This window comes from Callithrix jacchus, chromosome 6, assembly GCF_049354715.1.
Source record: "Callithrix jacchus isolate 240 chromosome 6, calJac240_pri, whole genome shotgun sequence".
NCBI classification, from domain to species: domain Eukaryota; kingdom Metazoa; phylum Chordata; class Mammalia; order Primates; family Cebidae; genus Callithrix; species Callithrix jacchus.
This window is the reverse complement of record NC_133507.1, coordinates 45945359-45971837: the sequence shown is the minus strand read 5'-3', so window position 1 is coordinate 45971837 and position 26479 is coordinate 45945359. Positions and strand designations below refer to the sequence as shown.

The 26479-nt window shown below is 39.8% G+C and overlaps 1 protein-coding gene and 1 pseudogene across 2 annotated transcripts; both read left to right on the top strand.

Moving 5' to 3' along the window:
• The first annotated feature begins 7651 nt into the window (after nucleotides 1-7651).
• Nucleotides 7652-25715, top strand: DUSP19 (dual specificity phosphatase 19). 2 transcript variants are annotated; one of them, XM_017973365.4, is made up of 4 exons: nucleotides 7652-8035; nucleotides 12553-12599; nucleotides 16647-16681; nucleotides 25250-25715. In XM_017973365.4, exons 1-4 carry the CDS (start codon nucleotides 7810-7812, stop codon nucleotides 25305-25307), a joined length of 366 nt encoding a protein of 121 aa, XP_017828854.1. In that variant the 5' UTR covers nucleotides 7652-7809; the 3' UTR covers nucleotides 25308-25715. The 2 variants fall into 2 exon arrangements, with proteins under 2 accessions (XP_017828854.1, XP_002749292.1); XM_002749246.6 differs by having other exon boundaries at nucleotides 16529-16681.
• Nucleotides 23394-23807, top strand: LOC144576623 (ATP synthase F(0) complex subunit f, mitochondrial pseudogene; annotated as a pseudogene).
• Nucleotides 25716-26479: the final 764 nt, after the last annotated feature.

Genomic DNA, 26479 nt, shown 5'->3' with positions numbered 1-26479 from the left:
ATAGCTTTTTAAGGGTATGTCCGAGAAAAGAAGTTACAAGTGACTCCTGACTCAATTGAAAAAGAAAGGATTGAAGATTAAAATAAAGACATGTCGACCAGGTGCGGTGGCTCACGCCTATAATTCCAGCACTTTGGGAGGCCAAGTGGGTGGATCACCAGGTCAGGACTTCAAGTCTAGAGCCTGTGCTGGCATCTGGAGCTGACTACCCTGCTGCAGAGGCCGATGTGCCTGTCTGCGCAGTGGCCGGACCCCTGCTTGCTCACTCCTCCGTGCCTGGCTCTGGTCTCTTCGGAGGCATGGGATCTGGGCTAGTTGTGCGAGCTGAGCACAGCCTGCCAGGCTGAGTGGGCAGAATGAGTCAAAAAGGCCAGAGCAAAACTTGGGTAAAAGCATCACTGGCCACAGAAGTTTACAGCTGGAAGAGCTGGAAGAGTATATGGAGCCTACTTTTAAAAAATACCATATATCACAATGAATAGAATTCTAAATTTCTACATTTCTGTATTTAGAAATTTAGAATTCTATTCATTGTGATAGATGGCATTTTGGGGGTTGTTTTGTGTTTTGTTTGTTTGTTTTTAGATGGAGTCTCACTCTGTTGCCCAGACTGGAGTGCAGTGGCACAATCTTGGCTCACTGTAACCTCTACCTCTCAGTTCAAGTGATTCTCCTGCTTCAGCCTCCTGAGTTGCTGGGATTATAGGTGCGCACCACCGCACCCAGCTAATTTTTGTATTTTTAGTGGAGACAGGGTTTCACCATGTTAGTCAGCCTGGTCTCGAACTCCTGACTTCATGATCCACCTGCTTCGGCCTCCCAAAGTGCTAGGATTACAGGCTGGGATTACAAAGTGAGCCATCATGCCCAGCCAATATATGGTATTTTTTAAAGTAAAAATAATAATAAAAGTAAAAATAATCCTTAAATATTAGCACAGACATGCAAGGAATTGTTATTTGGAAGGCAATGCAGCAAGTTTCTGTATCTTGGCCAGGCATGGTGGCTCACACCTATAATCTCAGCACTTTGGGAGGCCAAGATAGGTGGATCACAAGGTCGGGAGTTTGATACCAGATTGGCCAGTATGGTGAAATCCCGTCTTACTAAAAATACAAAATTAGCTAGGCATGGTGGCCCACACCCATAATCCCAGCTACTTGGGAGGCTGAGGCAGGAGAATTGCTTGAACCTGGCAGGCGGAGGTTGCAGTGAGTCGAAATCACACCGCTGCACTTCAGCCTGGGTAACAGAGAGACACTTTGTCTCACAAAAAAAAAAGAAAGAAACTTTCTATCTCTGTTTGTATGACTTCTTATATTATCAATATATAAATAACTAAGGCTGGACACGGTGGCCTATGCCTATAATTCCAACACTTTGGGAAGTTGAGGCAGGTGGATCACCTGAGGTCAGAAGTTGGAGACTAGCCTAGCCAACATGGTGAAATCCCATCTCTACTAAAAATACAAAAAATGAGCCAGGTGTGTTGGTGGGCACTTGTAATCCCAGCTACTTGGGAGGCTGAGGTGGGCAAATCTCTTCAACCTGAAAGGAGGAGGTTGTAAGTGAGCCAAGACCACGCAACTACATTCCAGCCTGGGTGACAGAGCAAGACTCCATCTCTTAAGTCTTTTAAAGGATCACACAGGAAGCAGGTACCATAATTATGAGAGGAATTTCGTGGGTTTTTTTGTTTTGTTTTGTTTTGAGACAGGATCTCACTTTGTTACCCTGGCTGTAGTACAGTGGTATGATTTTGGGTCACTGCAGCCACAACCTCCTGGGATCCAACAATCCTCCTACCTTAGCCCCCGAAATAGTTAGGACTACAGGCACATCCCACCATACCTAGCTACTTTTTTTGTATTTTTTGTAGAGATAGGGTTTCACCATGTTGCCCAGGCTGGTCTCCATCTCCTGAGCTCAAGTGATCTGCCTGTCTCGGCCTCCCAAAGTGCTGGGATTACAAACATGAGCCACCGTGCTTGGCCAATTTTGTTTTTCTCTATATTCATTTCAGGCTGCGTCTGCATGTTGTCAGTGGGGTGCAAAATTGAGATTACTAACTCAGGCTAGAAACTGTAATGCAAAGGGGAGGATTTTTTTATTATTTGTAAATGATTTTTACCCCTATAAGTCACATTTGAATTAATGAGGATTACATATTCCTATGGCAGATTTTATTATGTAACATGTCAAAGCATGTAATGTAGTGGGATAAAAGTGGATCTTAGAATTCATCAGATTGGTGGCCAGGCGCAGTGGCTCATGCCTGTAATCCCAGCACTTTGGGACGCCGAGGTAGATGGATCACCTGAGGTCAGGAGTTCAGGACCCGCCTGGCCAACATGGTGAAACCCCATATATATGTGTTTCATACACACACACACACACACACACACACACACACACACACACACACACTAGCTAGGCATGGTGGCATATGTCTGTAATCTCAGCTATTCAGGAGGCTGAGGCAGGAAAATCTCTTGAAGTCAGGAGGTGAAGTTTGCAGTGAGCTGAGATCGAGCCACTGCACTCCAGCCTGGGTGACAGAGCAAGGCTCAGTCTCAAAAACAAAAATTAAAAAGCTAAAGAATTCAACAGACCTGAGACTGAATACAAAAGATCCACTGCTTACTACCTCAGTGCGATTTAGTTACTTTATTTAAAAGTGGGATTTTTGTGAGGATTAGAGGTAATGCTCAGAAAATGCCTAGGCATTTCACATAGCACTTCATGTAGATACTCTAAATCTGTTAGGAGAGAAGACTTATATAGAGAACACAGGAACATATTCTAGGATGTATTCACTTCACACTTTTCCCTTTTCCCCAGATCCCAGGCCACTTAGCCCTTGTAAGAATGTGCCCTTTCTTGTAGGACAATCTCTTACCATTCATGTCTCAGCATAAGCAATCCCTTCTCTAGGGGTGGAATGCTGTTCTTCCCCTCTGGCCTGAGTCTAATAACATTTTGCCTCTTATTTCTCTCCTGCCAGCACTCTAGGCTAGCTTTGTGAAAAGGATTTTTGCCCTTAAGGGACTTTTTTGGAAAGCCATACAGTGCAGTGCAACAAGAATTGTATATTGAGTCAAGGGACCTGGGATCACAAGTGATGTGCCCTTAGGCAAATCAGTTAACTTTTCTGGACCTTGGTTCTTCTGCAACATGTTGATATGAGTTGGATAGCATCCAGGTGTCAGAATACTAACAACCAATGTTACTGCAGACATTAATATTCTAGTATTACCAGCTAGAATATTAATTCTAGCTGAGGCTATCAGTGTATAACCAACAGCTCTACCTCTCCTCTATAGAATGATGTGGTACAAAGAATATGGGCTCTTGAGTAAGACAGAACTGTGTTCAACCTTGTTACTCAGATCTGTTACCTAACAGATCTGGACTGTGTGACAAAGCCCGTGTCCTTAAGTTCCAAATTAAATGTTCTTCTTTATAAAAAGAGAGTGGATAATATCTATTTTATTAGGTTATCATGTGGATTGAATCAGCTACTGTTTGTATATTCCTGGGACCTAGATCTCTGTTCTTGTTGAAGGAGTCTAGTATGCAGTCTTTCATCTTACTCAACACTATCAGCAGTGTATGACACAGCAGATCACATTGTCCACTTTAATACATTTTTCTTTACTTGTACTCTCAGAACTGTCTCTCACTCATTTTCATTCAACTCCCTGACCTCTACTTCTAAGTCAGTTTGGTATACATTTGGCTTCTCCATCAACCCTCACTATCAGACCATCTAATTCAGTTCTGTGGCTTTAAATAGCATCCTTAAGCTGATTACTCCAAAAGTTGCATTTCCAGCAGATACCTCTCTTATGAAGTCCAGATTCACACGTATAGCTGCCTACTTGGTGTCTCCATGTGGCTAATTGACATCTCCATTTGGCTGACTAATATGAGTATTAAACTTAACAGGTCACAAACTTCTCATATTCATGTCACCTCTTTCTTGGTAACTGGTAAATCTATTCTTTGGTAGCATAGGCTAAGAACTTTGGAATTATCTGAATCACTCCACATCAATTTACTAACAGATTCTCTTGGCATAATTCTCACGTATCCCTAGAATCTGAGTACTTCTTACCTTCCCTCCGCTGCCATTCTAGCCCAGGCAACTATCATCTTCCATCTGGATCTCTGTAGTAGTCTCCTAACAGCAAGCAGGAAAGGGAGCTTCCATCCTGCTCCCTTTCCTTAAAACAGCCAGGAAGTCCCTTCTATGGCATCAGCAATATCATGTCACTTGTCATAAATTAAGTTTCTGGAAGCTGACTGAGGTAGAGTTTAGCATGCAAGACTTTTAAAAGAGTGCCCTTGGGATCAACACCTGTGGAAGGGAAGAAGAAAGCAGAATTAGGCAGACAGAGAAGGCAAGTGGTTATACAGATCCAATGACAGACAGGCTTAGCCAACCATATGTTCGCTTTTTAAAGCTAGAACGGCTCCTCAGAGTTGTCCCAAATTGGGCTAACATGCAGACCTTTATGCTTCCTCACCAATCAGTCATGGATATGGTCTATTCCATGAGGCACACAACCTCAACAAAGCAGCCCTCTACAGCTGCAGCAGCCCCTGAAGTGATTGTTACCAGTCAGCCAATAGTACCCATGGTAGTAGGACAATGAATAGACAATATTCATTGAAGAGGGATCTGGGTAGCACAACACATGATCCATCATATGATTATTTTCCCTAGTTCCCTCCAGTGGCTTCCCATCTCACTCAGAATACAAGCCAAAAGTTCTTACCATTTCTCTCTGTCCACATATCCTCCAACTCTTTCCCCTAATTTACTCCTTTAAAGCCATATTAGCTACCCAGGTACTTCTTGAACCTCTTCATCTCTTACTAGTGCGCTCCTGTTTCAGCACTTGGCATAGACACTCCAAATCTCTCAGAAGATTTAAATACTTGGTTATTGAGCTATTCTCCCAAATATCTATGGGGCTAGCTTCTGCACTTTATTCAAGTTTCTGTTCAATTTTCACTGTATCAGAGGTGCTTTCTCTTACCAACCTAAAGCAAATAACACACTGCCCTCTCACTCCATTCCCTTATTTTGTTTGATATTTTTTAGCATTTAAATTACGACCCAACATGGTTATATATATATATTTGTTTCTTACTCCCTTCACTTGGCTATAAGATCCATGAAAGAGAGGACTTTTGTTTTAATTTACTGCTGTATTTGCCTGGCACATAGTTGATGCACAATAAATATTCGTTAACTGTAATTATTTTGGAAGCAGGGCAGTATTCTACAGTAAATAAGAGTTATGGCACTGGACTAAAACAAACATAGGTTTTATTTGTGATTCTAAACTTATGAGTTGTGAAAAATAGAATATGTGATATGCTTTCTCTGTACCTGAGTTTTTGCCAGTTGTAAAATAAAGATGATTATAGTAGTATGTACATAATAGGCCTAGGATGAAATAGGACAATGTGTGTAAAGCATTGTTAAGCAGCTAAGGGATAATACTAAGAATCTAAAATTTTATATAAGCACAGTGCCTAACATGCAGTAAGTGCTTAACAGCACTTGTTTTTTTTGATCATTATGATGATAAATATATGGATTGATTTAAGAGTTGTTTTTGATGAGCCTGTGATTATTATTTAAAGGATGCAAATAACTTCTTCAGTTTTTCATTTTAGGATGCCCTGTATATAGCCTGAGCTTATATTTTGCCCTCTTTCTTTCTTTTTTTTTTTTTTTTTTTTTGAGACAGGGTCTTACTGTATTGCCCAGTCTGGAGTACAGTGGCACAACCATGACTCACTGCAGCCTCAACCTTCTGGGCTCAGGTGATCCTCCCACTTCAGCCTCCTGGATAGCTGGGACTGCAGGCACATGCCACCACACCTGGCTAATTTTTTGTATTTTTTTTTTGAGACGGAGTTTCGCTCTTGTTACCCAGGCTGGAGTGCAATGGCGCGATCTCGGCTCACCGCAATCTCCGCCTCCTGGGTTCAGGCAATTCTCCTGCCTCAGCCTCCCGAGTAGCTGGGATTACAGGCACGCACCACTGTGCCCAGCTAATTTTTTGTAATTTTAGTAGAGACGGGGTTTCACCATGTTGACCAAGATGGTCTCGATCTGTTGACCTCGTGATCCACCCGCCTCGGCCTCCCAAAGTGCTGGGATTACAGGCGTGAGCCACCGCGCCCGGCCAATTTTTTGTATTTTTTAGTGGAGTTGGGGTTTCATCATATTGCCCAGGCTGGTCTCGAACTCCCAGGCTCAAGCAATCCACCCATTTTGGCCTCCAAAGTGCTGGGATTACAGGAATGAGCCACCATACCGGGCCTGTTCTTTTTTCAAGAGGGAGAAATTTGGTTTATACCTCAGTCTGCTCAGGCTGCTCTAACAAAATACCATTAACTGTGTCGCTTAAACATCTGAAATATATTTTCTTACAGTTCTGGAGGTTGAGAATCCAAGATCAAGGTGCTGGTCTATTCAGTTCCTAGCAAGAGCTCTCTTCCTGACCTGCAGACAGTCAGCTTCTCTTTATGTCCTCATACCATCTTTCTTTGGTTCATCTCCCAGAGGAGCTGGGAAATCTCCCAAAGGTCTCGTCTTCAAATACCATCACCCTGAAGTTTAAAGCTGTAACATATGCATTTTGAAGGGACAGAAATATTCAGTCCATAACAGTTTATTTTATTTCAGAAAGTTTCAACAACAACACAAATTTTAATATGTGGTATTGGAAAAAAAGTTTTCATAAGTGCAACTTCTTCATTTTATATATGTGTTTATACATTGTGTGAAATCTATTTAAAATTGGATTTATTTGAACAGGGGTTTGAAAAAATTATCTTTAAAGGAATCTTGTAGTTCCTTTTGCAAAATTTTTTTTGGTAATCAGAATCATTGTTCTATAATTTATCTGTTTTATACATTTGGACGCTTGCATAATTGATTTCTTAATTCTTTGTATAGATGGACTTGCTGCAATTCTTCTTTAGAGTGTATATTTACTGTATGAAATGAAAACGTAGGCGGAAAGTCAGAAAATACATAAATTTTAAGCTCTTGTCAATCTACAAATATAAGCATAAATTTTAAAAAGAAATCTTTTTTCCCGGATATTCAAACTGTTGCCTCACAAATATGCAAAGCAACTTTATCTAGTAAATGTTCCTCTTGCAGTAACAGCAAAAGAAGATGTGAAGGACAAGGGAAGCGAGAAATAACTTTTAACGTCTGCGCCAGCCCTCCTGGACTAGCCTAAAAGCAGACGGTCAGGAAAGGCTTTGGAACACAGGATGATTTGCAAGGTGACTCCGCCGGCCTTACGTGGGAGCGATACCCAGGTCAGACCGGATCGTCTATTGCTACTGCTGTAGGTGACATCAACAGAATAAATAAAAAATCACTGCCTTCAAAGAACCAGGAGATATCCCTCTTTCCAAAGAAGTCTTATATTTTCCCATTCCGCGTATATAATAAAGGTAAATTTAAACAGCAACAGTAAGATCTCCCCTTGAGCCTTTCGGGAAAACGCCGGTTTCTGCCCGACAGGAAGTAGAAACAGCATCCAATCGACACTTGTGTCTCAATGACCAATCAAATTTCTCCTTACATTGCGTCGCTGGAAAAAACGTAGCTGCACAACTCCGTCTTCTGGCCTATGGCTGCTGCTGTTACCTGGGTTGGCGAGCACCTCTGAGGGTGTCTTTGTTACTGGGTACTAAGGGACGAGCAGTTCAGCCATTATCTGTGCTTGCTGGATTTGTTTGTATTTGTTCCCAGCCACTGCTCATGTAATGCACTCCCTTAACCAGGAAATTAAAGCATTCTCCCGGAATAATCTCAGGAAGCAATGCACCAGGGTGACAACGCTAACTGGAAAGAAAATTATAGAAACATGGAAAGATGCCAGAATTCATGTTGTGGAAGAAGTAGAGCCGAGCAGTGGGGGTGGTTGTGGTTATGTGCAGGACCTTAGCTCGGACCTGCAAGTTGGCGTTATTAAGCCATGGTTGCTCCTAGGTGAGTATATCGACTTGCCACTAAATCACTGAGTCCTTTTAGCCAGATTACGTTCTCATTTCCCCACTTTATGCGTAGTAGTCTGTATTATCAGCTATCCTGCCGAAAAGCTGAATGTTTCCTTGTTTTGGATATGGAACTTCCATTAGCCAGCTAGAGCCGTTTCTGCCGCACAGTGTACCCATAGGAAGCATAGATGCTATCCTAGTAGCACTTGGCACCACATAGTTGAATTTTAGAAAAGCTTTCTTCCAGTTTCTCTAACTTCTCTGGAGAATAACACATTGATGTTGTGTTTCTTTGGCTTATAAAGGATATAGCTTTAAAAAAAAAATGAAAAAGAATGTTTTTATCAGGCAGAACTACAAGTGACAAGGGTTAAAGTTATAGAAAAGTTAATACTTGAAATAATCCTGTGCTTGCTGGCCTGTGCAGCTCTTACAAACTGTGCGGAATACATGCCTCCTGTGGCCACATCTATTTATGGTGTCTGTTTTTGGAGTGTTTAGGAGAATGGGAGCTTTTATTTTATAGCTATGAGTCTGAAGGTTTTATGATTTTTTTTTGTATTGTGGAAATACTGAGTCCCTATACAAGTGTAGTTCACAAATAGCAAATGAAGCAACGTTATAAAAGTACAAACTTATTAATTTGGTGAGAATATGGTATGGTGTTCTTAAAAAAAATAGTCAAGAATGTTTTCAAGTACGTCTGAATTATTTTCATTTATGCATAGCGAAATTAAGACTTGGAAAGACTAAATGACTTGTCACTATGCAGCTAAGGCATTCTTGAGTAGACAGAAGATTGAGAAAGAGCCCAAGTACTATTAACCTAGTGTCTCACTCCTTTGAGGAATCCTGGGGAGTAGGGATTATCAGCTTTGTTTTAGAAATAGAAACCGGAATTTAAGATTGGTGAAGTAATTTACACAATGTAACACACCTAGTAAATAACAGAGGTAGGCATCAAACCCGAGTCTGATGGACTCCTGCTGTGCTTTGTTATACTAGACTGCTTCAAACAGACCAAGTTTTCAGCCCTGCTCTGCCTCTAATTTACTAGATTAGCTGGCACAAGTCATTTATTCTTTCTGGTCCTCCAAAAAGCCATTTGTAAAGATGAAGTAACAATATCTGCTTATGTCATTGGACCCCCCTGAGGTTGTTGTAAAAGGTTTTTGATGCAAATCAATTGCAGCATACATGAGTTATATATTATATGAATTGCTACATCGGCTATCTTTAAATTCACCGAATAAATATCTCTAATTAGTTTCTGCAGCCCTGTGAAAACTTATATCATATTCTTGTCACATTTACACTGAAAAATCAAGTTATTTAGGTAATCTGAAACGTTCACCTAGGTCTTGCTCACCATATCTAGGAAAGAAAATATGTCCCGACACATTTTTCAGTTATTTGGCTTCCGCTGTAGTAATCATGGCTTAGAATAATTACGGTAGAATTTTAATTTATCATTAACCAATTTAGGGTCTTCATGAGTTTGCTTATTATTATTTTTTTGTTGACTTACCCAAAGTGAGCTGATCAAGTTAGCGTTCTCAGATTGGGGTTGGAAACCTCCCCAGGATAGTGGGAGAGTCCTGGGAGGAACTTCTGAAACTAGCCCTAATAAGGTTTTCTCCAAACAACCTCCTCTCTTCTGAAAGTGTACCTTTTTCTGCCTAATTACATGTGCCTTATTCCTGAAGGACCCATGGGTGGTTACATCTCAACTTCTTCTACATGAATGATGAAAGAGTTGTTTCTGACCCGACTTAGTTTATGTTTGGGAGACTGGGGTTGTCTGCAGGTTGGTTCTAAGAGCTTCCTTCACCTCCTCAAAATGACACAGCTTCCTTATCTATCACCCATGACTGATGGCTCTGGAAAAAAAAAGTGACATAGCTTCTTCCTAGCATCACATGCCAAACAACTTTTGGTTTTGGTGGTGAATAAAGAAAATGAAGAGTTGTAACAATGTAATCTTTTTTAGTTTATAAACTCTTAAAAAGTGATTGAATTTTAAAAATATTACATAGGCCTTCAAATCATTTAAAGGATGGATAAAAGTTTCTAGACGGCATTTTTGTCCAAGGCGTTGCAAATTACACACACACACACACACACACGTGTGTAATTATTTATTATTTATTTATTTATTTTGAGATAGGTTCTCAAAATAAATGCAGGCTGGAGTGCAGTGGCATGATCTTGGCTTACTGCCACCTCCGCCTTCTGGGCTCCAGCGATCCTCCCACCTCAGCCTCTGAATAATAGCTGGGGCTACAGGTGCACACCACCATGCCTGGCTAATTTTTTGTACTCTTTGTAGAGATGGTGTTTCACCATGTTGCTGAAGCCGGTCTTGAACTCCTGGGCTCAAGCAATCCACCTACCTTGGCCTCTCAAAGTGCTGGGATTACAGGCATGAGCCACCACACCTGGCTAAACTACCAAGTTTCAATTCTTTGAACCTATTTTTTTTCTCCTGGAATTGGTAGGGCTTTCTACATTACAAAATAGAATTAAAAAAAAATTATGAAGTATTTCAAATTTATAGAAAATTACAGAAAATAATAGACAATTATGTATATACCACCCAGCTTTAACAAATGTTAATATTTTGATAGGCTTTTAAGTAGAATAAAGCTGAATGTGCGTTCAGTAAGGAACCTGTAAACTTGTTATTATCAAGAAGATAATTGGCCAAACAGCTTATTTGTTGGCCTTTCAGCTACCTAAAATCACATAAAGTTGGCTGAATTCCCAGATAGGTAAGTTAAAAGCAAAGTTTATGAAATAGAACCTAATTCAGGAAAGTAAAATGCTTGAAATCTTAAAGTTGTGAAACTCACTTTATTTTAAGTAGTTGTTCTCCATATGAATGTACTTATTAGCTGGAACCAGTTTCCAAGTGTGGGAGATCTGGGAAGCCGGCTGTGACAGAAAGAGATTGTAGAAGGGCACAGCCCTAGTGGTACATGGAGTGTGGGTGGGATCCTGCAGACCAACAGCATTTGCTCTAAGCTACTGGGTGTTCCCAAACCAGCTGTCATGAAGTCATCTTGTGGGTGTGTGGTTTTTGTAATATCCTTTTTTAAGTTACAAAAGAAAGAGATGTTTATTGTAAAAAGTCAGAATGAGCATAAAGAAGAAAAAAAAATCACCTGCAACCCCACTATTAACATTTTGTTCTTTATATACTTTCTGTCCATTTTTTAAGGATATACATATTTTTTGTTCTTATAAAAATGGACAATGGTGTTTTGTAACCTGCTTTTATCAACAGATATATTGGGAACATCCTTCTTCCTTCTTTTCTTTTCTTTAATTTTCTTTCTGAGATGGAGTCTCGCTCTGGTACCTGGTCTGGAGTGCAGTGGCACGATCTCAGGTCACCGCAACCTCCACCTCCCAGGTTTAAGCAATTCTCGTGCCTCAGCCTCCCATGTAGCTAGGATTACAGGCGCGCAGTACCACACCTGGCTAATTTTTTAATTTCTCTCTATCTCCCCTCCCTCTCCTCCCCTCCCCTCCCTTCCCTTCCCTTCCCCTCTCCTCCTCTCCCCTCCCTCTCCTCCTCCCCTCCCCTCCCCTCCCTTCCATCTTGCTGTGTCACCCAGGCTGGAGTGCACTGGCATAACCATAGCTCATTGTAACCCCGAATTCCTAGCCTCAAGGGATCCTCCTGCCTTACTCTTGTGAGTACCTGGGACTACAGGCATGCACTACCATGCCTGGCAAATTAAAAAAAATTTTTTTTTCTTTGAGACAGAGTTTTGCTTTTGTTGCCCAGGCTGTAATGCAATGGCATGATCTCAGCTCACTGCAACCTCCGCCTCCCAGGTTCTACTGATTACGTGATTCTCCTGCCTCAGCCTCTGGAGTAGCTGGGATTACAGGCATGCGCCACTATGCCTGGCTAATTTTTGTATTTTTAGTAGAGACAGGGTTTCTCCATGTTGGTCAGGCTGGTCTCGAACTCCCGACCTCAGATGATCCACCACCTTGGCCTCCCAAAGTGCTGGGATTATAGCACGAGCCACTGTGCCTGGACATTAAAATATATATTAAATTTTTTTTTCTATAGATGGGGTCTCACAATGTTGTTCAGGTTTAGACTTCTTATTTTTAATGGTGGTAACGACTGTATGTATTTCACTACACAATTGTACCTTTTTTTTTTTTAATTTAACGCAACAGCTATTATTGGGCTTTTAGTGTTCTTTTGTTTTTGTTTTGTTTGTATTACAAACAGAACTGTGGTGAACATCCTTACAGCCAATCTTTACAACATCTATAACTTTTAGGACAAATTTTTAGAAGAAGAATTTTAGAGTCCAAGAGTTTATGTGGAATGACTGTTATCAAATTGTGCTTCAGAAAGTTGGACTAAGGTCCTTCCAAGTTGTTGGTCATTTTTTTGTAAATAACAGAATTGCTGTAGAAATTTGTATAAAAGGTCAAGATGATTATATTTATGTTCAAGGTGGTATCATTTATTTCTTCTAGGGTCACAAGATGCTGCTCATGATTTGGATACACTGAAAAAACACAAGGTAAAAAAGATGCTCTCAGCACTTTGAGAGGCTGAGGCAGGCAGATCACGAGGTCAAGAGATCGAGCCCATCCTGGCCCACACAGTGAAACCCCGTCTCTATAAAAAATACAAAAATTAGTTGGGCATGGTGGTGTGGGCCTGTAGTCCCAGATACTCAGGAGGCTGAGGCAGGAGAATTGCTTGAACCTAGGAGGCAGGAGTTGCAGTGAGCCGAGATTGTGCCACTGCACTCCAGCCTGGCGACAGAGCAAGACTCCATCTCAAAAAAAAAAAAATGCTTTAAATCTGGCACCATATACACAGAATATTTTAGTAGTTTTCTTTAGGAAAAACTGTATTGGTCCATCTTTGATATATTACAGAGTTTATTTGATAACATTTTGGCTATTATTTTAATAGAGTCGAAAAAAGAATTGGCATACAATTCAAATATGTGGGTCTGTAATCCATCTTTCCAGTTTTACATTCTTCTCGATCTCCTTCATGTACCCTCATGAACCTGACCTTGGAGGCATGTCTTTCTTGCTTGGGCTTATGTAGTTCCTCTGTATGAGATAAACTTTCCCTCATCTCTGCTTATCAAAGACCTTCCCATGCCTTGAGTCCCAACTCACATACTGTGTCTTCTCTAATGCCATTTTTAGCCACTCTACTCCATTACAACTGATGTGATTTATTACATATTTACTCAAAAGAATTTTTAGCCATCTACCATTTTTTTGAGCACTGTTTCAGGTCATAGAATTGCTGCAGTTGCAGGAGTGCATGAGATTCTTGTTCACTTGAAGCCTCTGACCTAAGGGGTAGACAGCGAGGAGAGACAAATAAGCAGCTACAGAACAGCGTGTTGCGTGGTTTGATGGGGGAGTGCAGGGTGCTGTAGAAGTGCATAGGAGATGATGCCCTTAGCCTGTGTTTGTTTTGTTTTGTTTTTTGGGGGATAGGTGAGTCAGGGGTGCCTTCCTAGAGAAAGTGATATTGAAGTTTTTACCTGAAGAGGTGGGGAAAGGAGTCAACAGCCTGTAATCTCAGTGCTTTGGGAAGCCAAGGTAGGAGAATTGGTTGACCCCTGGAGTTCAAGGCTATAGTGTGCTATGATTTTGCTACTGTACTCCAGACTGGGTGACAAAACAAGACTCTGTCTCAAAAAAGGAAAGAAAAGTGTCCAAACAGAATAAATGGTATGTGTGAAGGCGCAGAAAGACTAATGCTTTCAAGAGACAGGGAAGAGAAAGGCTAATGCTTTCAGGGACAGAAATGTTCTGTGACCCTGGAATAGAGAGTGTGAGAAAGAAGGGCACCAAGAGACAAGGCCAGAGAGATAAGCTTGAGCCAGATCACAAAAGGCCAGGTAAGCCAGAGTTAAGTTGTTTGGATTTTATCCAAAAGACCGTGGAAAGCCACTGAGAAGTTACCCAGAGAGTAGCAGGATCAAATATGCAGTTTAGAAAGATTTTTAATTAGAAGCAGTGTAGAAAATTGATTGGAGGGTTGCTCAAGTTAGAGATGGGGAAACCGGCTATAAAGCTAATGCAGTAGTCTAAGGAAAAGATGATAGTGGCTGAGATTAAGATGTAGTGGAGATAGAATTAGATAAATGTGAGGGGCTTTTTAGAGGGCAGAATTCTTACAATTTTGTGATTGATTACTTATTTGGCAGGATAGGGAGTGGGGCTAAGGGAGAAGGAGGAGTCAAGGCTGATGTCTAGCTTTCTTTGATAAGTAAGTAAGGTTATTATTCCACGAGCTTGAGAACAACATAGAAGGAACAGGCTTTGGAGGAAAAACAATGTGCTCAGATTTGAATATTTTAGATTTTGGGTGATGTAGATCATCTAGGTGGGTGGATATGTGGATGTGAAGGTCAATATATAGATTTAGGAATCTTCCACTTTTAAGTAGTTACTGAGATCGTTGGAATAGATGAAGTTGCCTGGGGAAAAGTGTAAAGTAAGAGAGAAAAGGGTCTTTGACAGAATCTTATCACAGAACTGATAAATTGAGGAATATCACCCTATATGAAATGATGAAAGGAAGAAGAGTCTGCAGTGGAAAAGGAAGATCTAAAAGAGGCCAAAAGAAGATAAAACAAAAAGATGGTGTCATGGAAGCCAATGTCAGATGCTGCAAAAGTTTATGTACAATTAGGACTAAATTATGTCCATGGGACTTGCTGACAGAGAGGTGGTTAAAAAGTGCGTTTGTGGCAAGTTTCATTTAAATTGGAGGTCAAAGCCATATTGCAAAAGATTGAGAAGTGAAGAAGTGATATCATGGGGCGTAGGGAGGGAAGAGAGAGGAGCCATAGGTGAGGAGGGGGATGGGAGAACTTTGAGCATGTTTGCTGATGGTAGAGGAAGGAATTGAAGATACAGAAAAGCAAGAATTATGGCTATAGGGAGATGGCAAGAAAGTAGGAAGCACTGTGACTCCAAGCAAAGATTCTGAAATAAGCTATATCGAAGATGCATGAGCACATCCTTCCATGTAATCAGAAGGCAGAGGGAAGGTACAGATGTAGACAGAGTTGTTAGTTTTTTTTGTTTGTTTGTTTGTTTTGAGACAGAGTCTTGCTCTCTTGTTTAGGCTGGAGTGCAATGGCTTGATCTCAGCTCACTGCAACCTTTACCTCCCAAGTTCAAGTGATTCTCAACCTTTGGATTCTCTTAATGGACTTTCTATGTGGCTTCCACATGCTTGGTGGACTTTAGGAAAAGGGGCTCAAATACATAGATGGAAGAGGAGGAGGTTCCTCAACTGTACCACCTGAAAGAAAATATTTTATAACCATCCCTCCCCTTACTTTTCAGCCAGATTAGTTCATCAGAATCTCTGGGTATGAGACCCTGTAGTATTGATAGTTTTTAAAAGTTCATCAGGTCTCTCTACTAAAAATAAAATAATTCGCTGGGCGTGGTGGCTCGTGCCTGTAATCCCAGCTACTCTGGAGGTTGAGGCAGGAGAATCACTTGAACCAGGGAGTTGGAGGCTGCAGTGAGCTGAGATTGCGCCACTGCACCCCAGCCTGGCGACAGAGCAAGACTCATCTCAAAAAAAAAAAAAAAAAGTTCATCAGGTGACTCTAATGTGCAGTCCTCCTGGAGAACCATTTTATTAAGTGTAGAATATGAAGGAAAATAGGAAAATGACTCTTGAAAGGAAAGTTGTGTACCACTGATCTATTTCTCCTATTGAAGTTTTTATATGGATATTCACAGACTAATTCAACAAGATTTTAAGCATTTTCTGCTAAACTCACTGCTCATTTGCTTGTAACACTAAGTTAAACATGTTCCCTACCCCCTTGGAGTTTCTAGTTCAATGAAAGAGACAGTCTCTAAGTGGTATGAGCTATAATAGGGCAAGTCCAGGGCTATGAGAATATATAGGCCAGGTGTGGTTGCCCACACCTATAATCCTAGCACTGTGGGAGCATTATTTGAGGCCAGGAGTTCAATACCAGCCTGGGCCAAAAAAGTGAAACCCCTCCCCTGAAAAAAAAAGTTAGCTGTGTGTGGTGGTACCTGCCTGTAATCCCAGCTACTTGGGAGGCTGAGGCGGGAGGATCACCTGAGCATAGGAGTTCAAGATTGCAGTGACCTATGATTGCATCATTGTACTCCAGCCTGGGTGACAGAAAGAGACCCTGTCTCTACATGATGATAATAATAATAGTTAAGAGAGAGAGAGAGAGAGAGAGAGAGAGAGTGAGAGAGAGAGAGAGAGAGAGAGAGAGAGAGAGAGAGAGAAAACGAGAACATATAGTAGAAGGAGCACTTCTGGTGTGGGATGAAGCAGTATTATCATTTAAGTGAGTTGTATTTAAATTTTTTACCATTCTTGTTACAGATATCAACACCCTAGTCTCTTTTTAGATAACTTAATTCATGGGATTTAAAAAAATCATCTTTTTTCTTTCTCTTTAAGGTGACTCATATTCTTAATGTTGCATATGGAGTTGAAAATGCTTTCCTCAATGACTTTACATATAAGAGCATTTCTATACTGGATCTGCCTGAAACCAACATCCTGTCTTATTTTCCAGAATGTTTTGAATTTATTGAAGAAGCAAAAAGGAAGGTGAGTTTTGTTTTGATCCATAGTTCTTCAGAAGCAAAAATTTGAAAGTAGGGATTCATTACCCAATCTTTATTATTTTTGCAATGAATCTCCAAAAAATCCATTAAGAAATTTCCCTTCTAACAATATTTTATTATTTTCTACAGTTATTTGGTTAATTGCTCTTTTTTTAATGATATATTTACTTTAACGTTAATTCAGTTTCTCATTTTCCTGTGTGTTACTGAGAATTGTTAAGAGATAAAATCCTCTACTTACCGAGTTTTTCTCTGTAGACATGTAGTTAGATTTCCTTTGAGGGTTTATAGCCACCTGACCTCTCACCAATTTGCAGGATAATCAGAGGGACTATAAAACAGAGACTGCTCTAGACTTATGAGTGTTATTTATAATGATTGCTGTGCATTTCATTTTAATGAAATTATGAATGAGTTAGTTATTATGAAACTATGCATTTTTAGCAATAAAATTTTAAGACACTCTAAGGACTAAATGTGTATTGCTTTACTTGGATTGTATGACAATGCTGATCAGAAGCTGTCTGTTGGTTTTCTGAAGTTAGAAGACCAATAGCCAATGTCATATAGTACTTCAATTTTGTTATTGGATTCTAGTCAACATTCTGACAGGCAAGGTTTCTTTGTTGGCTGTTATTAATAATTATTACTTGAAATGGCATCAGTTTTAGTCAGCAAATAATTCTTACAGACTTTATGTAAGATACGTAGATGGGAAAGTAGGAGCATTTACGGAGAGAAATAACTCTTCTGGAACACCTAACAGTGACAGGATTAGAATTGGGTTTAATTGAACTCTGGCCTACCTTCTCTCCCTTCTACTTTCGCTCCTTCCCAGTTTCTCTCCCTTTAATTTACTAGTATTTATTGAATGCCTTATGTACCCAGCACTATTCTATGTGCTTCCTAGTAGACTACCTGGAAAATATATAACTATTCAATTCTAGTGTCCATCTACTTTATTTAATAGCAGATATAGTCATGCACTACAGAGTGATGTTTGGTCAAAGATGGACTATATATATGATGGTGGTCCCATAAGATTATAATAATGTATTTTTATCATACCTTTTCTATGTTTAGATATACAAATACATACCATTGTGTTACAGTTGCCCACAAGTCAGTATTGTAACATGCTGTACAGGTTTGTAGCCTTGGATCAATAGGCCATACCATTCTAGGTTTGTGTGAGTACACTCTGTGATGTTTATACCATGAAGAAATTGCCTAACAACACATTTCTCAGACTGCATCACCATTGTTAAGTGATACATGACTGTATTTGGATGGAAGCAAAGGAAGAGGTTTTTTTTTTTTTTTTTGGGAGACAGAATCTCTGGCTCTGTCACCCAGGCTATAGTGCAGTGGCGTGATCTCAGCTCACTGCAACTTAGGCCTCCTGAGTTCCAGCGATTCTCCTGCCTCTGCCTCCTGAGTAGCTGGGACTCTATAGGCACCTGCCACCATGCCTGGCTTATTTTTTGTATTTTAATAGAGATGGGGTTTCACCATGTTGCTCAGGCTGGTCTTGAACTCCTGAGCTCAGGCAATCCACCCGCCTTGGCCTCCCAAAGTATTAGGATTATAGGCATGAACCACTGTGCCTGGCCAAGGAAGAGGTTTTCTAATTCAAAGCCTAATATTACCCATTCTGTTTTCTTGTGAAAAAATTTACAGGCTCTGGATTGTTACATTCCAGTGTGTGAGTTAATAGTTTTAAAAATAAAAATGCTGTTTCTGTATTAGCTCCTTCTCTAAGGTAATGTAGAATATGCCAGAGATGGCAAAGTATAGATATCCATATTCATATTAACATTAGATGAGATGTAAATGTTGCAAGTAAAAATTGGAGCGGGTAATAGTATCTAGAAAGAAAAGCAAGAGATTGAATATTCTAATAAGCTTGGAATTTTAAATAAATTAAAAAAGTGAAGTTTGCCTTAATTTGGGCCAGTAGTTAATTAGAGTGGATTTTAGCTTGGGTTTCCTAAAAACAAAGCCTGAGATGAGGATTTAGAGCTGATGCTTAATTTGAGACGTACAATCTTTAGGCAGTGAGAGTGGCAAGAAAGAAAAGTGATTCAAGGTGGGATGAGAAGCAATACAAAGTGATGTGTTTACTCTGCTGGGCTTATTTCACAGTGAGCTGACTGGGAAATAGTTGCATACTCAGCAGGGACAGCTACTCTACCACCCCAAATATCTCTGGACAGGCAGTGTAAAGAAACTGCACCTCAACACAGCCTGGGAGGGAGGAGGGAAAGATATTTATCTACATGGCTTTCTGTCAGCTCTTGTTTCCCGTTGGTCAAACTTTACCAGTGGGGATATAACCAACCCCACAATTCTGGGTTATAACATTTCACTCATTCAGCAGCCACCATGAAGCCAAATCTAATGCCCTGTAATACAACTTTTCAACCAAGTAAGAAATAGAAAATCCAGAACTCAGAGTATGCCTGTCCAGAGTATGCCTGTCTATGCTGTGAACATCATGGAAGAAGAGTCCCTTCTTTGACAGACAAAAGTGAATGGACCCAAGGGGAGAGCAGTCAGCCATGGAGGTGGTGGCTTAGGTGGAGCATGCTGAGAGGGTCTGTGAGATGGTGGCACCACAAGAATCTGAGGAGTTGCAGAAGATGTTTCTGATAAGATGAATTAGATGAATATGTTCTACCCTGTCAAGCCTTATGTTTCATACTGGGATCATAACCTCAGCCAATATTTACCTTCCCTAAAAATTCAGTGCAGTGATGCAATCTCAGGTCATGTTAACTACACCTCCAGGGCTCAAGTGATTCTCCTGCCTCAACCTACCAGGGGTAGCTAGGATTACAGGTATATGCCGCCATGCCTGGCTAATTTTTGTATTTGTAGTAGAGATGGGGTTTTGCCATGTTGGCCAGGTTGGTCTCAAATTCCTGACCTCGTGTGATCCACCTGCCTCAGCCACCGAAAGCACTGGGATTATAGGCTTAAGCCATCATGCCTGGCAGACTGATATATATATTTAGTTTTAGCAATAGAATTCTTGAATATTTTTTTATTTTTTTTAAGAAAAGATCTCTTCATGGCTTTGTCTATTTTATATTCAAGTATTGTTAAATCTAATTACTCAGTGAATTACATGTTTCAAAACTACTTTTCTAGGCCCTAGTTTGTTGTTTTCATCTTTTCACATACAGTTGCCAAGTGGAATGGTTTCCATTTCCCAAGTCTTTCCTCGTTTCTTTCTGAACTTGTAAAACTCTATTTGGTTTCTCTGTCCTTCCTTTATGCCTGAAGGGACAGAAATACACCGGAGAGGAACAATAATGGTAGTTTGTATAGCCCAAAGAGTCCTTTTAGGAACTAAATTTATTTGCCCCTTCTTTTTATGTGCAAAAGGTACAAGGTATGACAATGTATATTTGATATTTCATGTTTATTATTTATAAGATGTGATTTATGCAAGTAGTCCATGTTCTTTATAGAAAAAAATGGAAAATACAGGTAAAAATTAAGATCACCCTACTTCCACACTTAGATATAAGTCTGCTTTTTTTTTTTGTTTTTGGGCAACTTCATGACTTTTATTTGTGGTGCCTGTGCTTTATCTTGAAAATACCTTCTCTGCCCTAGACAGTGGCTGGGAAAGGGGCAGCAAAAAATAGAAAACGTCCTTCCCTATTGCACGTGGACCCTATATACAGGCCCACCTGCCTTAGGCCAGAGGGACTCTTGGCACATTCTTGGATCCCTGCTCAGGAGGGGAGGGGTGAAGGGTGACATCACACATGAGATGGGGACCTCTGGGTCTTTAGTACTGATCTTTGCTCTTCTTGGTCCTCAGTTCCTTCCTGGTCACGTCTCCAGCCCTGGTCCCCTCTATGTAGCCTGCTTTTTGTATTTAATGATATTAAATCATTTTAAATTTTTGCCTAGTATTCTGGTAGTTGGTGATTCCATAATTTATCCTATTTCCTACTATGAAACATGTAAGCTGTTCATAGTTTTTTGTTCAATATAAGTAAAAGTTCATTAGAGAAACATGAATCTAAATAAGTACCTAAATTCACTAAGTTTTTAGATGCGTCTGTTACCGGTAGAAAGTTATGACTGCAAGTTGTCCAGGTTCTTGGTGTTTTGAACATAGTTGGACAAAATGCCCAGCAAAGAAAAGAAAGAATGAAGCAACAAAAAAGAGTGAAAGCAGGGATTTATTGAAAGCAAAAGCACAGTCCACAGTGTAGGAGTAGGCCAAAGCAGCAGGCTGAGGGACAGGATATAGAATCTTCTTGGGTCCAAATACCCGCTAGAAGTTTCCCATTGGCCACTTCATGCTCACCTCATGTAAATGAAGTGGTAGTCTGCAGTCAGTCTGATTGGTTGCAAAAAGCAGCCAACCAGAGGCTGAACGGAATTTACAAAGGTCATGCTCCTGTGCAAACATCTGATTGGATGCCTGAAGCAACCAATGAGAGGCTAGGGTGAAATTACAAAGTTATACTTCTGTGCAAACAAAGACTTGGCCTGCAGTCAGTCTGATTGGTTGTGGACAGCAAAGTTCCCGTCTGACATGTGGAAAAGGTGAGGGGTTTGCAAAGGCAGTGTAGCCTCTTGTCCTTTTGTTATTTAGGCAAGGAAATTTAGGGTTTTCCTTTCAGTTTAGTTCTAGGAAGTTGTCGTGAATCAGCCTTAGGTTCCCTGCCTCCAGATGCTATTCTCCTGCCTTACTTCTTCCAGTTTGTTTCAAAGCAGTCTACCCATCACTTTTTTGTATTTCTTTGTTTACATTGCCCTCTACTATTGTGGAGAGTCATGAGTGGACTGTTCTGACCTGTGCTCCTCAAAGTGTTGTCCAGTTTGCTACCAGACCTCTGCAAGATAAGAAGGTTGTGTCTGAATATAAACCAAGACATTGCTTAGTTCATTGAGAGATTTTGGCTACTCCCCCACCCCACCCAAAAGCTGAACTAAGCAGTATATTTTTAGTGACAATTGATTTTCATTCCACTGCAGAATTCTTATTTCATCATAGGTGGTTGTCAGATACTTGTAGACTACCACATTATGCTCAAGGTGTTTTTTTTTAAGTTCTGGGGTACAAGTATATGATGTGCAAGTTTGTTACATTGGTAAATGTGTACCATGGTGATTTGCTGCACCTATCAACCCATCACCTAGGTATTAAGCCCAGGATGCATTAGCTATTTTTCCTGATGCTCTCCCTCCTCCTACCCCGCCCCACCCCAACAGGCCCCCATTTTGTGCTGTTCCCTTCCATGTGTCTATGTGTTTACACTGTTCAGCTTTCACCTATAAGTAAGACATGCAGTGCTTGGTTTTCTGTTCCTGCGTCAGTTTGCTAAAGATAATACTTCCAGCTCCATCTATGTCCCTGCAAAGGACATAATCTCATTCCTTTTTATGGCTGCATAGTATTCTACGGGGTATATGTACCACATTTTCATTATACAGACTATCATTGATGGGCATTTGCGTTCATTCCATGTCTTTGCTATTGTGAATAATGCTTATGCCCAGGTTTTTTGTTTTGTTTTTCTTTTTTGAGACAGAGTCTCTCACTCTGTTGCTTAGGCTGGAGTGTAGTGGCATGATCTCAGCTCACTGCAACCTCTGCCTCCTGAGTTCAAGTGATTCTCCTGCCTCAGCGTCCCAAGTAGCTGAGATAATAGGGACCCACCACCATGCCTGGCTACTTTTTGTATTTTTAGTAGAGACAGGGTTTCACCATGCTGGCCAGGCTGGTCTTGAACTCCTGACATTGCAATCTGCCCGCCTCGGCCTCCCAAAGTGCTGGAATTACAGGTGTGAGCCATCACACCTGGCCATGCTAAAGTTTTAATGAAAGTCAAATATAAGGGAAAACACCTGGGCTTGGCTTAGTTACTATTCACAACTGTTAATTACTTACTTTGAGAATACGTGAGGGATACACATTGCTGTCCTCAAGGAGCTTGCGGTCTAGTTTTAAACTATACATAACAGCACGAGAACAAAGAGAACTCTATGAAATGGAAATATCATAGCATAATTACTATCTGCCTCTAGCATAATTACTACTAGCCCATAGCAAAATGGTGATTTGAATTTTTGAAAAAAAACTTTCCTCTCAGAAATGTAGAACAGATTTATTGGCTTAGCAAACAGTTATGGAATACCTAATATATGCCAAGAATTGCACTAAATACTAGGCATACAAAGATGGCCAAGACATTCCTCCTGCCCTTATTTTACTTGGAAAGAAGCAGTCTTAGAACAGAAGTCAGAATTAAGCTGTACCAAAAAGAGCAAAGTTCTTCTAGACATAGGAAAACAGCAAGTGCAAAGGGTGAAAAAATGCTTTGTAAATTGTTTTTTACTGTTTTGAGCTCTGGAAAAGGGATATAAACCCAATAATTTCTCTGGAAATACTTTTAAGGACAGTATGATGCTAAAGGAATAATCAAAAGGTAGAAAGTAGGTAAATTCAAAAGCTCTAGAAAAACAGCTGCTATATAAAGCAGAAAGAAGAAAATAATATTACCATTTTGAAACATTAGCTAAAATTGGATGCACAATGTATGAGACTGAAAATAAAGCTAGTTTAATGTTCAAAAGCCTATGTATGGATCATAAGGTAGAGCCAATTAGTAGCAGGAAATATAGTATAAGCAGAAAATATTAAAAGTGACATTGGAGTGGACAGCAGGACTCCAAGATGGTGTCAGTCGTCCCAGTGAAGGACAAGAAACTTCTGGAGGTCAAACTAGGGGAGCTGCCAAAGTGGATCTTGATGTGGGACTTCAGCCCTAGTAGCATTGCCAGAACATTTCAAAGAGGTTAATACCGGTACTGTAACAAGTACATCAACATGAGGAAAGGGAGCATCTCAAGGATTACCATGGTGCTGGGATGCTACATGCTCTTCAGCTACTGCCTTTTCTGCAAGGAGCTCAAGCATGAGTGGCTACACAAGTACCACTGAAGAAGAGGACAAGCTCTGCACTCTCCGCCATGACCTTCTTGGCCCAAGCCCTTCCATAAGGAAGAGAATCTCGATCATTGTTGAATCCTTTCCTATCCTAATGGGAATTAACCTCCAAATAAAAGATGACTGGAAAAAAAAGTGACATTGAAGCTTATTAAGTTTATGATTGCAAGTTTCTTTGGCATATCTAGATAATTTTACACTAAATGAAGTTCATTAATAATTTCCATCAATTATTTTAGTATAATTTTTAAACATCTTAAGTTTTATGAAAAATGGGTGATCACTACAAAATGAGAAAAGTTCCCAAGGTCTTTAATGAATATTTGTGTTTTGCTTTTCTTATATATAAACTGTTAGAGTTTGGAAATGAGTCATAAATATCTATAGAAAACAGTTTATCCCATGGTAATGTAAGATGTGAAAAAAAGAAAACAATTGATATTGTCCTTTTTTATATGAGGATTTTCAAAATGTTAACTAACTTTTGTTATTAATCATATGGCTTTCTTGAAAAGAGACATACTTGTAAATTTGTTACAGCAGATCAAGAAAAGGAATTTTGCAACAGATGTACGAATCAGAAAACTGCCTTGCAAAAGTAAAATAAAACAGTCATAACAATAGTATTGTTGATATGTGCTTTAGTAGTAAGTTCCCCACCACCCCTCCTCTTTTTTTGTGTGCTGTACCAAATAAAGAATCAGGAGATGAAGTAACTAAAGTGTGTAATTCCGGAGGGTGTGCTTACAGTTCACCACATTTCATTTAGTTCATTAACTTTTTAGAAGCTTCAGATGGACCAAGCTATATCAATATTGTCCCATCAGAGCTATCACATTCATTATTAATACAATATTGCCCCCATCAGCACTGGTCTTGTACTGTGTCTCTTTTCACTAGGAAAGTATCATTTGCAAGTTACCTGAAACGTTTTTCATTTGTTGACCTCATCCTGGTGTCTGATTACTTTTTCCACTTTACATTGTTATGAGCTATTTGTGTCACATTTTGCTACCTCATAAGTTTAAATATTTTTAAGTAACTTCCTGCCAGCATAAAATATGTTCAAGGGTAGAAAATGTTTTCCTTGCTGATTATTTAAGCAGAGTTGTAAGCCACTGACACTAGTTTCTTTATGAGAACACTACGTATTCTCTGGAACATTTCTGGCTTTCTGTTTCGTTTATAGTTAGGATTTTATTTTCTGTTTCCACATATATTCCCTGTGTTTTTTTTTCTTATTTATATACATTTGTCTACTAAGTTGTTAGGTTTTTATGTGCTCTTTCCTGGATTACTTTAGTTTAGTGCAAGATACTGTTTCAGAATTCCAAACATCATTAAAGCATTTCAATCATGGGATAGTAAGTAAGGGAAGTATAGGTTGATTGATTGATTGATTGAGTTTCCATTCATTGCTGGTGATGAATTTTATTTCAATTATCAAATAAATTGAATCAAATAAATAGATAAAATTGAATATTTATGATTTCAAGTAGTATAAGAAAGTGCAATTGATTTAATAACCTTTCTCAAATGAATAATGAAGATTTTTGTTTGATTTTATTGTAGGATGGAGTGGTTCTTGTTCATTGTAATGCAGGAGTTTCCAGGGCTGCTGCAATTGTAATAGGCTTCCTGATGAATTCTGAACAAACCTCATTTACCAGTGCTTTTTCTGTGGTGAAAAATGCAAGACCTTCTATATGTCCAAATTCTGGCTTTATGGAGCAGCTTCATACATATCAAGAGGTCAAAGAAAGCAATAAGTGTGACAGAATACAGGAGAACAGTTCATGATTTGCATTGTAGCAGATGATGGACAACTGTAGTTTCTGAATTTGCTTCTATAGCCATCTTTTCCCTTTTGTGGAGAGTAGACTAGCGAAACTCATTTTTTCCCTCTTGTCTTTTTTTAAGCATAAATGGAGGTCAATTTGATTGTCCTGAACTACTGTGTAAATAAATTTCAAATGTCATTACTTTATCTGTTATTATAATGTGTGATTAAATGCTTTTGTAAATTGCTAAGAGAAAATAACAGTGTATTCCTAATCATTGCTTTCTGTAGAAGAAAAAGGTTTAAATTTAAAATATGTATTTAGAGCATGGAGAGAATCAGTTAATGAAGCCTATTTTTCTGCAACAGGTTTTATTAAGGAAAAAACTTGAAGTGCTACTTAACTTACTATTTCAAAGTGAGGTAAATTTTTTTTAAGAATCTTTTTAAGGCTCGGCGCAGTGGCTCACGCCTGTAACCCCAACACTTTGGGAGGCTGAGGCGGGTGGATCACAAGGTCAAGAGATCGAGACCATCCTGGTCAACATGGTGAAACCCTGTCTCTACTAAAAATACAAAAAAATTAGCTGGGCATGGTGGCACGTGCCTGTAATCCCAGCTACTCAGGAGGCTGAGGCAGGAGAATTGCCTGAACCCAGGAGATGGAGGTTGCGGTGAGCCGAGATTGCACCATAGCACTCCAGCCTGGGTAACAAGAGCGAAACTCCATCTCAATTTAAAAAAAAAAAATCTTTTTAAGATTAAAACTGAATACCTTAAATCTCCCAAAAGAGGTAATAAGTATCTGAAGGTTTATGCAATATGTATATAGTGGCTACAGTATTCACAAAATTCTTATGTTCGCTTATGAAAAATATGCACTTTTCATTTTGTTTTCTTCTCTTTTTTTTTGAGACAGAGTTTGGCTCTTGTCATCCAGGCTGGAGTGCAATTGGCATGATCTTGGCTCATTGCAACATCTGCCTCCTGGTTTAAAGCAATTCTCCTGCCTCGGCCTCCCA

Excerpts from the sequence above, each read along its gene's own strand:
- DUSP19 (XM_002749246.6), top strand. The coding sequence starts at position 7,810 with ATGCACTCCCTTAACCAGGAAATTAAAGCATTCTCCCGGAATAATCTC. Across the intron at positions 12,600-16,528 it reads ATACACTGAAAAAACACAAG|GTGACTCATATTCTTAATGT; the intron begins GTAAAAAAGATG and ends TTTCTCTTTAAG. Across the intron at positions 16,682-25,249 it reads TTGAAGAAGCAAAAAGGAAG|GATGGAGTGGTTCTTGTTCA; the intron begins GTGAGTTTTGTT and ends ATTTTATTGTAG.